A 17,049-nucleotide genomic window follows, 5' to 3' on the forward strand; every position below is an offset into this window, starting at 1 on the left:
TCATTTGCCATCTGAGTGCATTTGTCTGTTGAACAATCTTCTAATAGCATTTTTCATTTGTGCATTTCTCAAGGTATAGATTAAAGGGTTTAACATGGGAGTTATCATTGTGTAGAACACAGCAACTGCCTTATCAATAGGTAAAGAAGTTGCAGGTCTCATGTACACAAATATGGAGGGCACAAAGAATAAGACAACCACTGTGATGTGGGAGATGCAAGTGGATAGGGCTTTGCGTCTCCCTTCTGCACTGTGGTTTCTTAGTGAGCACAGGATAATTGTGTAGGAGCCCAAAAGGAGCATAAATGTTAATAGACAGATAAAACCACTGTTGGCAGCAACAAAGATTCCCAGAATGTGGGTGTCAGTGCAGACCAGATCAAGCAAAGGGTTCAGATCACACATAAAGTGATCGATGACATTAGGGCCACAGAAAGGTAAATCAATAATGAACAGGATCTGTATGATTCCATGAAGAAACCCTCCCATCCATGACACCCCCACTAGCAGGTTACATACTGCTTGGTTCATGATGGTTACATAATGCAGAGGCTTGCAGATGGCCACATACCGATCATAAGCCATTGCAGTAAGCAGGATGACTTCAGCACCTGCAAAGAAATGCTCCCCAAAGACTTGGGTCATGCATCCATTGAATTGAATGGTCTTTTTATCATGAAGTGAATCAAAAATCAGTTTAGGGTTATTGACAGAAGAATAGCAGGCATCAATAAAGGAAAGATAGGCAAGGAAAAAGTACATAGGAGACCTGAAAAATTGATGGTAAATGATGGTGAACAGAATGAGCAAATTTCCAATCACAGAGACTATGTAGATGACCAAAAACACAGCAAATACAATTTTCTCCATGTTTTGGTTCTGTGTGAGGCCCAGGAGAACAAATTCAGTCACGTTTCTCTTTTCCATCTGCTTCACTGGAAAGTTAATCATTTTTTGACAGGAAAAATAATGCATTCTCAACTTCATTTAACTTCTGCATTCTGATAATTAACATTTCAATGCTACTCATGTATAAAATTTTGTGAATATTGTTGTTGCTGTTTTCACATACAGAATGCAGGTCTTCATACTTTGTGTTACTGAAATTGACTCCCATATAACTGGATTAAGATGACTGCAACGAATATAAAAAACAAAATAAAAACAACTTTTGTAAATAATGCTGGAAGAGGAGTGTTTCAAATAGGTGGGGGATCAAAGTAATGGAAACAATATAAATATAAAGCTTTTTGTTTTTAATCTTATGAGATAAGGAACCATAAAAGCTAATTGAAAATATAACACTAAAACTAACAATTTATTGTGATAATAAGAAACTCTGGGCACCAATATCTGACTTTAGTGCCTTGGAAGAAACAGAACTGAGTTCAGTTTTAAGTCAAATCCAAAGAAGGAAGTTCAGGTATTAGACTATTTGTCCTATTTTTTCATCAATTAATTAAGGTATTTTGTTTTCCATAAAGAACATAAAAATAAATAATAATTCTTATTCAAAGAAATTACCAGGATCTGGAAAAATATTTATCTTTATTTACTTTTCCAAAATAAATATTAATAATAAATTAAGACAAATCAATAATGGGTATAAAGGAAGTCAGAGTAATAATGAAAACTATATAATAAAGAAATAAAAGAGTTGCTATAAAATAATGCATAATAATTGATAATATATGTGAAAGCCTTGTAAAATTTATAATAAAGTAATTCTTCTGTGTACTGCACATTATTCCTCATTTCTCTTTAAAACTTTTAATATCCTGTGTAGCTGCTTTTATTTATCTATTTTAAAGATAAGAAAATGATGCATAGGATCATGTATAAGTTCAAGGTCAATATTAAATAAACTGACAAAACATATTGTGTTTTAGTGGTACTTTCTTATAGGTATTTCTTTATTTAATCCCAGTTGTAAATGTAATTGCTGATTAATAACATTATTTTTTCTACAATTCATATAGTTATTTTATAATTATATAACATTATATATAAAACATATAATTATGTAACAGTTTTATTATGTTATATAAAATATCAGAAGAAAAATGATAACTTTCATTATTTTTATACTTACTTAATTCTGTCTGGCAATTTTTAACAGATATTATTATTAAACTTCAAAATTATCATTTTATACAATATTGGTTTATAATTTACTCTGAATGGACTTCTAACACTTTATTTATTTATTTCATAAGATTTGGATGACAACAACTGTTGTGAGTCCACAAGAATTATACAGTAAAGAAACACCTGACACTTCTACTGTCACATATACAGGAAGTGTATATGTGTATTCACCTGCAGGCACACAGGTTCTTTGGATAAGTCACTGTCAGTAAGTCTGTACAAATCTTGTGAAATCATGGCATTTCACCCTCTGTAGTATCCCAGGAGTGTGTAAACCTGACTTTTCCTGTTGGGTAACTAGAATCCTCCCCACACACCAAGAATTCCTGAAAAGGTTTAAAAAGGATTCAGTCTTTTGTAGAAGGAACAAAAAAAGAAAGAAAAAAGGAAAAAAAAAAGAGAAAAGGATTCAGACAAGTCCTTGTTCTCATAGCCGAAATCTACATAAAATAGTCTCCACAAACTTTATTGAGAGTAGTCACTGATAAGAAACGAGCCTCATAGAGGTATTATGTCTGTTCTAAAAGCTGACTCAGAGAGTTGTAATTCTACACTGACTAAACAAACTACTAAATTTCTGTATTTACCCTTCACTTTGGGAACAACTAACATGGGCTCATAGCTCAGAAAAATTAATTCTTATACAGTGAAAATGCTTAACTTGCTAAAAATTAGCTTCGGAGAGAAAAAAATCTCTCTTGGTCACCCTGCGGATGCAGGATCCTCAGAAGGGACTCCTTTGATCTCAAGCCTGTTGGCAGGTTAGAATAGCTAACAATGCTGTATTCCCAGCCACAGCAGAACTGCACAGCCATGTCCTCTCTGAGACATAAGGTGCCTCCTTTTCAGAGCCACCGGTTTCTTGTAACTCTGTGAAAAGGCACGCTTGGTACTATTGATACCACCTATGGGATTGTTAACTTGTCTATACCCCTATATAAACTAAGAGCTTTGTGGAGATCACCCCCTCGTTTTCAACCTTATTCCTTATCCTCTACCCTTACCCTTATGATTTGCCCTTCCCCTTAGGCCTTATGTTCTTGTGCTTCTTCTTCTTCTTCTTCTTCTTCTTCTTCTTCTTCTTCTTCTTCTTCTTCTTCTTCTTCTTCTTCTTCTTCTTCTTCTTCTTCTTCTTCTTCTTCTCCTTCTTTCTTCTTATCCCAAGGAATAAAGAAACATGCCTAAGTAAGTTAGTTTTTTCTACACCACAGATCCCATTCCCAAGCCCATTTTCACTTGCTGCAAAAGTCTGAAGCCGGAGGGAGTGCTGAGGCTGCTATGCAGGAGCACTCCATAAACTACATCGAGCAATTTTGTCAGTGAACATTTAGATGTTACATGACATACTTACCTTCTAAGTACTAAAAAATACATGCTGCTGGATTCTTAAATTTGTTATTGTATTTTGGCCTAACTTAAGATCACTTTTCCCTGACATCATTGTAAAAGGGGATCCCAGAATTCTTTTGTAACCCTTTAAGAAATATTGCAGCAGTGGTCAAACATATCCATTCAAGAACTGAAAGCAGCAAGTAAGAAGCCAGCTCTCCCTCCTGTCACTCCTCTCATTTTACATTCATTACCTCGCACCTGTGAAACTGCTTCATCATCTGTCTATAAAGTGAATCCTGACTTATAATTTCCTGTGAGAATTGGTTAAAATGAAAAAAATGCAGAAAAGTAACAAGTATAACGCTTCAAGTTATTTTTGTAAGGTGGCATATACATAACAGACAAGCTTAGTGGGTGGGCAACAACATGGAGAAACATTTGACTCTGTCGTGAACCGAAAAAGAGTCATCCCCAACCATATTTTCTAAGAAACCACAGAGATGGGTCTCACAGTGAGTTGTCTGTGTTTGTATTAAAATCAAGAACTTAATAATGATACAATTGATACTAATCTCTGGAACTTATGAGTGAGAGGTCCAACTAATCATTTTTATCATCATGACTTATTGTGATTATTAATAGAAATTTCAAAAAGCAAAATAATATTTCATAAAATAGATAGGTTGATCTTATTGATTTATTTCTATTAGCTTCACGATAGCTAATGAAAATAATAAAAGATATATCTGTTAAAGTTTAAAAATTAGTCTGAAGAGCAAAACCTCTGTGACTGTATTTGAAAATATTGAGAGATGATTATTCCCATCACAATATTTTGAAAAAAATTTTCAAAAATTTTTTTGAAAAAAAATCACAATATCTAATTAGCACATTTGAAAAACATACCTTAACAGTTGGACAGTTGGGAATCATCTTGACCATAGTTGTGAGTGTTCAGTGTTCACATCAATACCACCTTCAGTGAAACTTTCCTTAGAGAAAAAAAAACTTTTTCTATGAAATATATGAATACATTTGCTAAGAAACACCTTAGGTAACTTACAATCAAACAGGCCTGTGTTAAGGAAGTGTCTTCATAAGAAAATTCTTCCCCCATTCCCCCCAAATTAAAATTATTTCAGAGAAATCATAATCTTTGATGCTTGTTGGGGACTCTAGAGAAATGATTTTCTGTTTCCTGATTCTGGCTCTGCAAGATAGGAGGTAGCAAAATTGCAAAACACATCCAAATAGATCTACTCTTGGTCAATCTTACAGTGAGAAACAACTGTGTCCTACCTAAAAAGAGTGTTTAAAGCTGTATGCTTTCAGATTTCTGCAGTTTTATATCTGAGACTTGTCTCATAGGAATTCATTATCTCCTGTGATAGAAAGAATGTCTCTTAAAGTCTGGTGTTCTGGAAACCTTTATTTGACACTTGCCAGGTTTTCAGCTGAGAACTAATTTCCAGTACTTGTTTATGTTTTTATTTCATTTTCTTTATTTGAGTTTTTCTTGTTAAGAATCCGTATACCAGCAGCAATTAGCTCAAAACCTGGATATTGCCATATTTTATCAAAACTGTCCTGTCTCTGCTACAGTCTCAAATCACACACTATTGCTGGGGTCACACACATGTGCAATCACTTCTAACTTTTCTGGTTGATGTGGAACTCATTCTTATACGACATTCTTCTAATCCTCCTGTCCCTCTATAAAACTTTTTTATTTGTTTTTTTTTGTTTGTTTGTTTGTTTTTGTTTTTCAAGGCAATGTTTCTCTGTAGCTTTGGAGACTGCCATGGAACTAGCTCTTGTAGACCAGGTTGGCCTCAAACTCACAGAAATCTGCCTACCTCTGACTCCCAAGTGCTGGGATTAAAGGCATGAGCCACCATGACCTGGCTTAGAAAACTTTTTCTAACAAAACAAACTGATACTGATTTTTATCTCTTTTAAGCTGATTATTTGATGAAGACATATATTAATATAATGATATGTTTCAATTTTTTTTTAAATTTCCTTGCCTGTGTATATATACTATATCTTACAACTTGATATAAAGATTTCTTGGACAAAATAATAAGTAGCAAAAATTGTAATGGCATAGGTAATGTTGATGTGCAACACTAAATAGGGAATCCAAGATGAGAAACCCTGTTGCAAATAGGTGTGGCTTCAAACACACACACACACACACACACACACAGAAAAACAAAGAAAAGAAAAAATGGAAATAATTTTATACCCATCACCGTGAAGCTGTCTATTTTAATTACATTTTGGAAAGTTTTGATGTTACCTGAATGCTGGTGTAAGAAGGTCTTCAACAACCAAAAGAGCAATATGGCACCACCAGAAAGCAGTGGTCCTACAACAGCAAAACCCGAATATTCAAATACAGCTAAAACACAATTAAATGGACCTAAAAATTACTTTATGAAGATGATAGAGGCTCTTAAAGGGTAAATGAAAAAAATAATCCCTTAAAGAAGTCAAGGAAAGGGGCTGGAGAGATGGCTCAGTGGTTAAGAGAATTGCCTGCTCTTCCAAAGGTCCTGAGTTCAATTCCCGGCAACCACATGGTGGCTCACAACCATCTGGAATGAGGTCTGGTGCCCTCTTCTGGCCTGCAGGCATACACACAGACAGAATATTGTATACATAATAAGTAAATAAATATTTAAAAAAAAGAAAAATTTAAAAAAAAAAGAAGTCAAGGAAAAATCAAACAAAAAGTTGGAAGACATGAATGAATAAATCCCTTAAAGAAAGCCAGAAAAAAAAAAACAGATAAAGGAAACGGTTCAAGATGTAAAAACTGAATTATAAACAGTAAAGAAAACAAAAACCAAGAAAATTTTGGAAGCGGAACATCTGGGGAAGTGAACAGAAATTACAGACATAAGCATCACCAACAGAATATAAGCAATGGAAGACAGACTCTCAGGGTTTGAAGATATGAGAGTAAATAGATATATCAGTCAAAGAAAATGTTAAATTCAAAATTTTTCTAACACAAAATGTCAATGGACGCTATGAAAAGACAAACTTAAGAATGATAGGGATAAAAAAAAGAAGAGAATACCAGCTCAAAGTTACAAAAAACATATTCAACAGAATCATAGAAAAAACTTTTCCCACATAAACTAAGGCAAGACTGCAGGGTGATGGTGGTGCATGCCTTTAATCCCAACACTCAGGAGGCAGAGGCAGACAGATCTCTGTGAATTCAAGACCAGTCTGGTCTACACGAGCTAATTCCAGGACAAGTTTTCAAAGCTACAGTGAAACCCTATCTTAAAAAAAAAAGAAAGAAAAAATGAAAGAAAGGTAAGCCTTTAAAGGTACATGAAACTCACATAATAACAAATAGCTTTTATTATATTTAGGTATGACCCTTGTATTCCTAATCTCTCCAAGACCTTTATCATAAAGGGATGTTGAATTTTGTCAAATGCTTTTTCAGCATCTAATGACATGATCGTATGGTTTTTTTTCTTCCAGTTTATTTATATGATGGATTACATTGATAGATTTTCGCATGTTGAACCAGCCCTGCATCTCTGGGATGAAGCCTACTTGATCATAATGGCTAATTTTTCTAATGTGTTCTTGGATTTGGGTTGCCAGTATTTTATTGAGGATTTTTGCCACACTGCTGCCTGTATTCTGAGTGGAGCTGATCCTGGGGGAGGGGTGTTTCCCAGTGACCTTGGGACATGAAGGTGTTGAGAATGTGGAAAGCTTGGTGAAGGGGTTACTAGAGTGAAGGCAGGTGATGCAGTCACTCGCGCTTTACATCCCACAGTGTGGAGAAAGCAAATTTTGTCTGAATCCTAAGACAAACCTTTGCCAGAAGTTAAGAGTTACTCAGGGGAAAGAATTAACACCAGATGGCACTAGCAGATTTACCCTCAAAGGAAACTCTATTTTTCATTTCATGGAAACCAGCACATTTTCTGAATACACAGTTGTGGCTGACATCTCCATTGCTAAAATTGATCCTTCAGCACCATTGGATAAAGTCTGCCTTCTTGGGTGTGGCATTTCACCTTGATACGGTGCTGCTGTGAACACTGCCAAAGTGGAGCACGGTTCTACCTTTGCCATGTTTGGCAAGGGAGGAGTTGGATTGGCAGTGATCATGGCCTGTAAAGTGGCTGGTGCATCCCGGATGACTAGTATCGACATCAATAAAGATAAATTGCAAAGAATTTGAAGCCTTTGAATGTATTAACCCCCAGGATTTTAGTAAACCCATCCAAGAAGTATTCATTGAGATGACAGATGGAGGAGTAGATTACTCTTTCTAGGGTATTGGCAATGTGAAGGTCATGAAAGCAGCCCTCTAGGGGGCGCACAAAGGCTGGGGAGTCACTGTGGTGGTTGGCGCAGCTGCTTCAGGTGAAGAAATCGCCACTTGCCCATTCCAGCTGGTGATAGAACGCACCTGGAAAGGCACTGTTTTTGAAGGATGGAAGAGTGTAGAGAGTGTCCCAAAGCTGTTGTCTGAATATATGTCAGAAAAGATAAAAGTTGATGAATTTGTAACTGACACTCTGTCCTTCGACCAAAACAATAAAGGCTTCGATCTGATGCACTCAGGGAAAAGCATTCGAACCGTTCTAAAGATGTAAGTTCAGAAGAGAACACTGCCATCCTGTACTTTTTCCTGTGATCGGATGAGAACAGACTGACAGATCTGCAAGCCTCTTAGACTTTAGAAAGTACTAGAAGGAGTGTGTGTAATCGTGTCTCTAATCAAGGACAGGGCAAATAATCATAAGTTAGTTATTTGAACTCTCCACGTAGATAATTATTGCTCAAGAAATATTTTAACCTGATAAAAATACTTTCTGCATTTGTGAAAAAAAGAAAAACAAACTATCTTTTTTTGATTTTACATCTCTCCCCTCCTCCCGTTCCCTCTCCTATTCCTCCCACCAAACGCCTAAGCCTAATCCACTCCTCAGACAGGGTAAATCACATAGATTTGAGGAAGATCCAAACCCCTCCATACTATATCTAGGCTTAGTAGGATATCCATCCAAAGACAATGGGTTCCAAAATCCAGTTCAAGCAGTAGGGTTAAACTCTGGTGGCACTGCAGGTGGCTCTGCAGTCTGCCCCAGCCATACAACTGTCACCCACATTCAAGGATGAGTCCAGCTAAGAACATAAGCAAGAGTGAAGAGAGTGCCCAAACTGGTCTTGCCAGAAGTCAGATTGATGCATATCTTAAGTGTCACCATAGAGCCTCCATCCAGCAACTGATGGAAACAGAGGCAGAGACCCACAGTGGAGCACTGGGCTGAGCTTCCAAAGTCCAGTTGAAGAGTGAATGAGAATATGAGCAAAGAGTTTAAAATCATGATGGTAACACCCACTGAAACAGTTTACCTGAGCTAATGGGAGCTCAGCTACTTCAGATGGACAGGGAAGGAACCAGCATGGACCAACTCCTTGAGAGGTACCACATACCAAAATAAAATCAAGACCAGATAAACAATTTAAATAGACCTATAACCCCCTAAGAAAATGAAAACAATCAATTAACATCACCCAACCAAAAAGAAAAAAAGAAAAAGCCCAGGGTCTGATGGTTTCAATGTAGAAAGCTACCAGAATAAATAATACTGCTGAAATTCTTCCACATAATAGAAACAGAAAGAATACTGCCAAATGCATAGTTACCCAACACCCCCCCAAAAAAAACAAAGATGCAGCAAAGAGAATTATAGAATAATCTCCCTCATGAACATTGATGTAAACATACTCAACAAAATACTGTCAAACCAAATCCAAAAAACACATTTAAAAAATCATTATTGAGTTGGCCTCATCCCAGATATGCAGAGATAGTTCAACATATGAAAATCTGTCAATGTAATCCATTCTATAAACCAACTGAAAGAAAAAAACACACATGATCTTCTCATTGGAAGTTTGAAAAGGTCTTTGAAAAAATCCAACACCAGTCATGATAAAGGTTTTGGAGAGAACACATACCTAACACAAGGAACATACCTAAATGCTGTGGTCCACAAGAATTAAGTACTGAGATTTCAGCTGAGAAAGCAGAAGATTGACCCACCAAAATGAACACATTCTGATAGAGATAACCTAGTTACAAGATGTTGGTCCTAACACCTTTTGTATAATGACCATTCTTGCAGTGAATATCTTATGATGTCATAAGCATTCTCTTTCTCTAAAGGGAACTTTCTCCAAAAGATTCAAGCAGCTACGTCTCTGGTAGAAGAACAATTACAAATGGTTCATATTAAGCCCTCCTCTAGCTCAGGGAATACTCCAGCATTTGTTATTTAGAAAAAAATCAGGCAAATGAAGATTGTTACAAGATCTTAAAAAGGATAAGTGAAATTATGAAGCCTATGGGACTTTACAACCTGACTTGCCATCTCCATTGGCTATTCCTAAAAAGTATAATTTAATTGTTATAGACTTACAAAACTGCTTCTTTACCATGGCCTTACATTCACAAGAGTATCAAGATTTTGCCTTCACCTAATTTTCAAAGACTCTTTTTTTTTATTGAGAAAAGGAAAAAAAAAGTTTCTGCCTCCTCCCAGCCTCCCATTTCCCTCCCCCTAATCCCACCCTTCTCCCCCTCCCCCCCACTCCTCTCCCCCTCCCTCTCCAGTCCAAAGAGCAGTCAGGGTTCCCTGCCTTGTGGAAAGTCCAAGGTCGTCGTCCCTTCACACACACACACACACACACACACACACACACACACACACACCCGTCCATGTCTAGGAAGGTGAACATCCAAATTGGCTAGGCTCCCACAAAGCCAGAACATGAAGTAGGATCAAAACCCTGTGCCATTGTCCTTGGCTTCTCCTCAGCCCTCATTGTTCGTCATGTTCAGAGAGTCCAGTTTTATCCCATGCTTTTTCAGTCACAGTCCAGCTGGCCTTGGTGAGCTCCCAGTAGATCAGCCCCACTGTCTCAGTAGGTGGGTGCAAATGTTCCAATAGAAAACTTTACCACAAAGAAGTAAAACCAGCCCAACCTTGTGCCAGTTGTTTATGGATGCAGCCTTCTTACAAGTTTGTAAAATATACTCTGACCTGTATCTAATTCACTACATGTATGATATATTGATTTCATGAGCTGACAGAGCCTACCTACAAGATGTATTACAATTTCTGATTCAACAGTTAACTTTATATGGGTTTCAGGTGGCCTCTGGAAAAAAATCCAAATTCAGCTTCCTTTTTCAAATTGAGGCATGTTATTCATACAGGTTTCATTTCTCCCCAATCTTTCCAATTACAGATGAAACATTTAAAAACCTTAAATGATTGTCAAAAACTGCTTGGAGATGTTATTTGGGTTTGCTCCTATATAGAAATACCCATGACTAGATTCAAGCCTTTATTCAAAATTCTCCAAGGTGACCCTAATTCTAGGGTCACCACTTAACACATGAAGGTCAAATCACTTTGGTTCTTATAAAAGGAAAACTTAATACTCAGAAGCTCCTTCATGTAGCTAATAATAATCCTTGGAGTGTTAGATACTACATACTGAGTACACCCCCATGGCCTGCTTTTAGCTAAAGAGACGACTAGAATGACTACACTTATCTGCAACTCATAGAAAAACTGTGACTGCTTATTCTTTCGACTGCCTCCTTATTGGGTAATGGAAAAATAGGAAGTAAGAATTTTGGGGGGCAAGATGCTCATGAGATAATTATTCTCTACACAGCTGAACAACATAATATTTTGTCTTATGAGTTCACAGAATGGCAAATTGCTCAATTTAAGGTATATAGGTATTTTTTCAAATAATTTTTATTAAAATTTCTAGATTTCCATCCTATTGTATTTCCCTATAAAACTAAATCAGATACATTATCCCCTCCATCAGCACTCATCTTTCTTGATGGCTCTGCCTCAGGTCAAGTTGCATTGATTATTGATGGTCATAAAAAAAATCTTTCCCACTCAGGAAACCTCTGCATGGAGAGTTAATAGCATTGATTTGCTGCAAGCCCTATCTGTTGGGGTTGAGCTTCAATGGGTTTGTGTGTTCTAAGATAGGGGCAAGTGTATTAGAAAAGTTAGACTGACAACCAAGAGATACAAAAAAAAAATGACAGAGACAAGAATAGAGTTGGGAGTATAACCCAATGAATGCTAAGTTTGCCTGCATTTATTTTTCATATGTTTATATGCTTCAATTCAAAGGGGTGGAATATGGCAAGACTTCCTTACCATAGTACAAACAAAGAGCAAACAAAGTAATTACCTCTTCGATACTTGAAACATCAAACAACTATATCCTGGGTTGAGTATGCTGTTGTTTAGGCAGGACATACAGTGACCACTCCTTAGCCCAAGCAGCATGTAGACAGCCACAACCTGTGCTAAACCTCCTGTCATAAACTTGAAGATGCAAAAATAGTCTTGAACATGCTAATCTTCAGTCAAGACAAACTGAATTCACTTCTGTGGTCTCTAACCTATTCCCTCCATTTCAATTTACCTATTAAAGCCTGTGATTCTGCTATAGGACAGATTGCTGTGCTACCCTAGGTTGTCTTCTTTCACCTTCCAGACTTACCCATCAATACATACATTCCATCATGTCTTAGGTTTCTTGGAGGGAAAAAGATCTTATCTGTAATTGATTACAAGCCTGTGTTTATAAAGGATTAAGGGAGAGCGTGTACCTAGATGTCATGCATCTCTTAGCCAACTTTCCATCAAGAGAGTTCTAGATAATAACTAGGTAATCATGGGCAAGTAGATGATGCTTTGTGATACACATGTGTCTATGGCTATAATATGTTCTAATAAAGGAACAAAGGATGACCAAAACCAGCTAGCTGTAGATAGGCACTTTGTTCTGCTCAGTTCTGTAGCTGTTAAATTGAAAATAAACACCCAGAGGCTTATATTAATTACAAACTGTATTATTGTTCAGGCTTATTACTAATTAGCTCTTATGATTTAAATTCACCCATAATTCTTCTCTATGTTTAGCCATGTGGTTTGTTTTCATTTCTCAGTAAGAAATTCTTATCTTGCTTCCTCTGCATCTGGCTTGTAACTGTCTCTCTGCCTTTCTTTCCCCTTTTCAGAATTCTAGTCTGGATGCCCTCCCTATACGTTCTACCTGGTTACTAACTAACCAGTGTTTTATTAAACCAGTGTGAGTGACAAATCTTTACAATGTACAAGAGCATTATCCCAGAGTACTCCTCCTTTTTTCTTTTCATAACAAGAACTCTGAATTTAATCTCTTTTGTTTCTTTTCTTTCTGAACATTATTCATAGTAACATGTAACTAATATGCTAAACAATTACAAATTTCCATAAACCATTTTGGGAGGGGAATATAGGTATAGATTTCTAGGCTCATTCCTGTTGCTTAGGTGCACTGATAATCTTATAGAAATCCAATGAAAATTTGGGTTTATGGTCAAGTCCTGATTGGAACATTCTGTGAGGCTGGACCATCTCCGTAAGCAGCCTTGAAGCTGTTCTAGATGCAGAATTCAGAGGAAAGTGAAACAGAGGTGTTTCAAAATTTTGAATCATCTGGACCATCTGCTCTCATTGAAGGTTTTTCAGGGAGTCTTCCTGATAAAACCTTATTTTTCTTAACCAAGAATATATCCACAACATCTCATTTCCTCTGGAAACAGATGACTGGTAAATGGCTTCAAATTTGTGAGCCATGCACACAGTGGCTCGCTGCCTCCATATGAGGCATCTCAATTACGTTATGGGGTCAGATTAAATGACTGACATCTGATACTTTTCAAATTCAGATGAATCAAGGGAAAAATTTAACTCCTGAAAATAATTTCCTTATGTTGTTTGCTGTGTTTATCCTTAAGGTATATTGATACAATTTTAGGATACATTTATTATATTACAATATACATTTTTACCTCTGATAAGATACTTATACATTGTTTACATTTTGAGATCATTGTTCTTATTTGTTTCACAGTTGTTTAAAGATTGTTTAATATTCTAATATGAAGTCTTAATGTTTCAGTTATATAGATATTAAGAATTATAGGTCAATAATCATTTATATTTTGTATACTTTTAATCAGACTAATTAGTATCTTTAATACATACAAATTATACTCTGAATAATAGGTAATCTTCAAACACTTCACAGAGCTGTGGATGGCATTTACACAACTTAGGGTTCTGTTGATGTGAGACTCGATTGCTCTTTGCAGCACCGATCTATTCCAAAGAGAATGCTGAGCACTGAAGACACTCCATTTGGAGCTTCTTTTTTTTTTTTTTTTTTTTTTTTTTTTTTGGTAAAACTAGCTTTTGGGCAAGGAACTGCCCATGCATTGACCACTGAAAAATGTACGATGTACAGACAGGACCAGCATGAAATGGAAAAAAAGACTGTCAAATCTTGCCAAGACAGGGTTAGAAAGTTTTGAAAAATTTCCTACCTCTGAAAATGGTCTGTCGGTTACTCTAGGCCTTAGCCATAGTTGGTTGCTCCAATATTGCAAATGAGACTTTGGATGATTGCCCAAGTAGCCAGTTGTTTCTGTCATTTGTTGCTCATTTTGAAAGTTGCTTGAATGAACTTCCTGCTTACTCGAGTCATATTATTTTCCTTTTTGGTTCTTTAATGGTGTTGAAGACTAGATAGTCATAGTTACTTTCCTCTCATGACTTGACCAATTTATTTATAAAACAAAAATTAGAGTCCTTAAGATAGGATAATTTTTGAAACATTTATCATTTGTTTCTTGCTTGATATTGTTTATGCTGGCTGTAAGTTTAATTTTTATACTTGATGTTTGTTCTTATTGCATATAATTTTGTGTTAGGCTTAGAACTCTCTTATATAAACCAAAGGGGGATGTGCTATAGGAAATCCTTCAGTCAGTCAACTTTAAGCTAACTTCCCACTTGGGAAAAGCCGCTTATACTATGAATCCCAATGTAAAGTGTGCAAGGTAAAGAACAGGTCGGGCAAACTAGTTGCCATCTTTTCTAAGGACATTGTTCTCTTTTTATTTTCACTTCTGTCTCTAAATTTCTCATACTGGTTCACTTATGAGTTGTGTTTTGCTCGATGCCATGTTTTTGGCATGAACACCAGAGCATCCCTTTTACACAATTCCTTTTTCATACATGTGTGTATGCATGCATGTGACATTTGATTTAGCTTTATATTTAAATATAAGCTAGTTTTAACTTTGTATGTTTGTGTACATGTGCATGAAATTAATATTCAACTGCATGTATGTGTACAAGTACCTATTGTTTTTAAAAACATCTTTAAACAGCCACAAGAGCTTCTCAGTCTTAATGGAATCTGAACATTGTCTCTCCTCTCAGACTAAGAAAGCAATAAGTCTCAAATATTTTAAATTGATATGTATTTATAAGGGTTGAATAATATATGTAGACAAGTTACAACATACTGACATGTGATTCGAATCTGCTTTAAAATATGGGATGTTTTTCTGATTCCTTCAAGGCCAGCCCATGAATTACAGCTTATTTATTCTTCAAGAGTTAAATGTTCTATATTACATCAATCTAAAATGTACAATCGTTTTCTGATTTGGCTCACAATATACTTATTTGTCTCCTGCATGCATTTTCCTATTGAACAATCCACTAATAGCATCTTTCATTTGAGCATTTCTCAAGGTATAGATTAAAGGGTTTAACATGGGAGTTATCATTGTGTAAAACACAGTAACTGCCTTATCAATACGCAAAGTAGTTGCAGGTCTCAAATAAACAAATATGCAGGGCACAAAGAATAAAACAACCACAGTGATGTGGGAAATACAAGTGGAGAAGGCTTTGCGTCTCCCTTCTGCACTGTGGTTTCTTAATGAGTACAGGATAATTGTGTAGGAACCCAGAAGAAGGAGAAAAGTGAATACACAGATAAACCCACTGTTGGCAGCAACAAAGAGCCCCAGAATGTGTGTGTCAGTGCAGACCAGTTCAAGCAAAGGGTTCAGATCACACATAAAGTGATCGATGACATTAGGGCCACAGAAAGGTAAATCAATAATGAACAGGATCTGTATGATTCCATGAAGAAACCCTCCCATCCATGACACCCCCACTAGCAGGTTACATACTGCTCGGTTCATGATGGTTACATAATGCAGGGGCTTGCAGATGGCCACATAGCGATCATAAGCCATCACAGCAAGCAGGATGATTTCAGCTCCTCCAAAGAAATGTTCTCCAAAGACTTGGGTCATGCATCCATTGAACTGAATAGTCTTTTTTTCGTGAAGTGAATCAAAAACCAGTTTAGGGTTATTGACAGAAGAATAGCATGCATCAATAAAGGAGAGATAGGCAAGGAAGAAGTACATTGGGGACCTTACCATTTGGTGGTATATGATGGTGAACAAAATGAGCAAATTTCCAATCACAGAGATTATATAAATAATCAAAAACACAACAAATACTATTTTTTGCATGTTTTTGTTCTGTGTGAGGCCCAGGAGAACAAACTCGGTCACATTCTTCTTTTCCATCTGTTTCATTGAAAAGTTAATCCCCCTTTTTTTTTGGCCAGGAAGGATAATTCATCATCAACTTCCTTTAACTTCTGCGTTCTCATAACTAACATTTAAATGTTACTCAGGGCCAGGCTGTGGTGGTGCATGCCTTTAGTCCCAGCACTTAGGAGGCAGAGGCAGGCAGATCTCTGTGAGTTCGAGGCCAGCCTGGTATACAAGAGCTAGTTCCAGGGCAAGCTCCAAAAGGTACCAAGAAACCCTGTCTTGAAAATTTTTAAAAAAGCAATTAAATGTTACTCAGGTATAAAATTTTGTGAATATTGTTGTTTGCTGTTTTCATATACAGATACAGCTCTTCATACTTGGTGTTACTCCAATTGATACCTGGATGACTGAATTAAGATGACTGCAAAGAATATAAAAAAACACAACAAAACAAAAAGAACTTTTGTAAATAATGCTGGAGGTGGAAAGTTTCAAATATGTGGAGGATCAAAGTAGTAGGCACAAATATAAAGCTATAGCTTTTTGTTTTTAATCTTATGAGATAAGGAACCTAAAAAGGAAATTGAAAATATGACATGAAAACTAACAAGTCATTGGGATAAGAGAAAACTCTGGACACCAATTTAATAAACTGACTTTCATGCCTTGAAAGAAATAGAATTGAGTTCAGTTCTAAATCAAATTCAGAGAAGGAAGCTCAGATATTACACTACTTGTCATGTTTTCTTTCATCACTTAATAAAGGTAATTTGCTTTACAAAAACAAATACAAATAAATTATGATTCTATTTTTTTCAAATAAATACCAAGGTAGTGAAAAATATTCATCTTTATTTACTTTTCCAAAATAAAATTTAATAAGAAATAAAACAACTCAATAATGAATATAAAGAAAATCAGGGTAATAATCAAAACTACTTAGTAAAGGGATAAAAGAGTTACTATAAAATAATGTATAATAACGGAAAGTATATGTGAAACCCTTGTAAAAGCTGTAATAAAGTAATTCTTCTATGTACTCACATTATTCCTCATTT

General features: G+C 36.0%; 2 protein-coding genes and 1 pseudogene across 2 annotated transcripts; 1 reads left to right on the forward strand and 2 right to left on the reverse strand.

The window, feature by feature from the left end:
- Positions 1–930, reverse strand: LOC142842723 (olfactory receptor 4C46-like). Its single transcript, XM_075959421.1, has one exon. The coding sequence runs from the start codon at positions 925–927 to the stop codon at positions 1–3; it is 927 nt and encodes a 308-aa protein (XP_075815536.1). The 5' UTR covers positions 928–930.
- A 6,141-nt stretch (positions 931–7,071) lies between these two features.
- On the forward strand, positions 7,072–8,183 carry LOC142835275 (alcohol dehydrogenase class-3 pseudogene; annotated as a pseudogene).
- Positions 8,184–15,094: 6,911 nt separating this feature from the next.
- LOC142842724 (olfactory receptor 4C46-like) lies at positions 15,095–16,036 on the reverse strand. The gene has a single exon (XM_075959422.1). The coding sequence runs from the start codon at positions 16,028–16,030 to the stop codon at positions 15,095–15,097; it is 936 nt and encodes a 311-aa protein (XP_075815537.1). The 5' UTR covers positions 16,031–16,036.
- Between the last annotated feature and the right edge of the window lie 1,013 nt (positions 16,037–17,049).

This window comes from Microtus pennsylvanicus, chromosome 1 (assembly GCF_037038515.1).
Source record: "Microtus pennsylvanicus isolate mMicPen1 chromosome 1, mMicPen1.hap1, whole genome shotgun sequence".
In the NCBI taxonomy this organism is placed as follows: domain Eukaryota; kingdom Metazoa; phylum Chordata; class Mammalia; order Rodentia; family Cricetidae; genus Microtus; species Microtus pennsylvanicus.

Excerpts from the sequence above, each read along its gene's own strand:
- LOC142842723 (XM_075959421.1), bottom strand. The coding sequence starts at position 927 with ATGGAAAAGAGAAACGTGACTGAATTTGTTCTCCTGGGCCTCACACAG.
- LOC142842724 (XM_075959422.1), bottom strand. The coding sequence starts at position 16,030 with ATGAAACAGATGGAAAAGAAGAATGTGACCGAGTTTGTTCTCCTGGGC.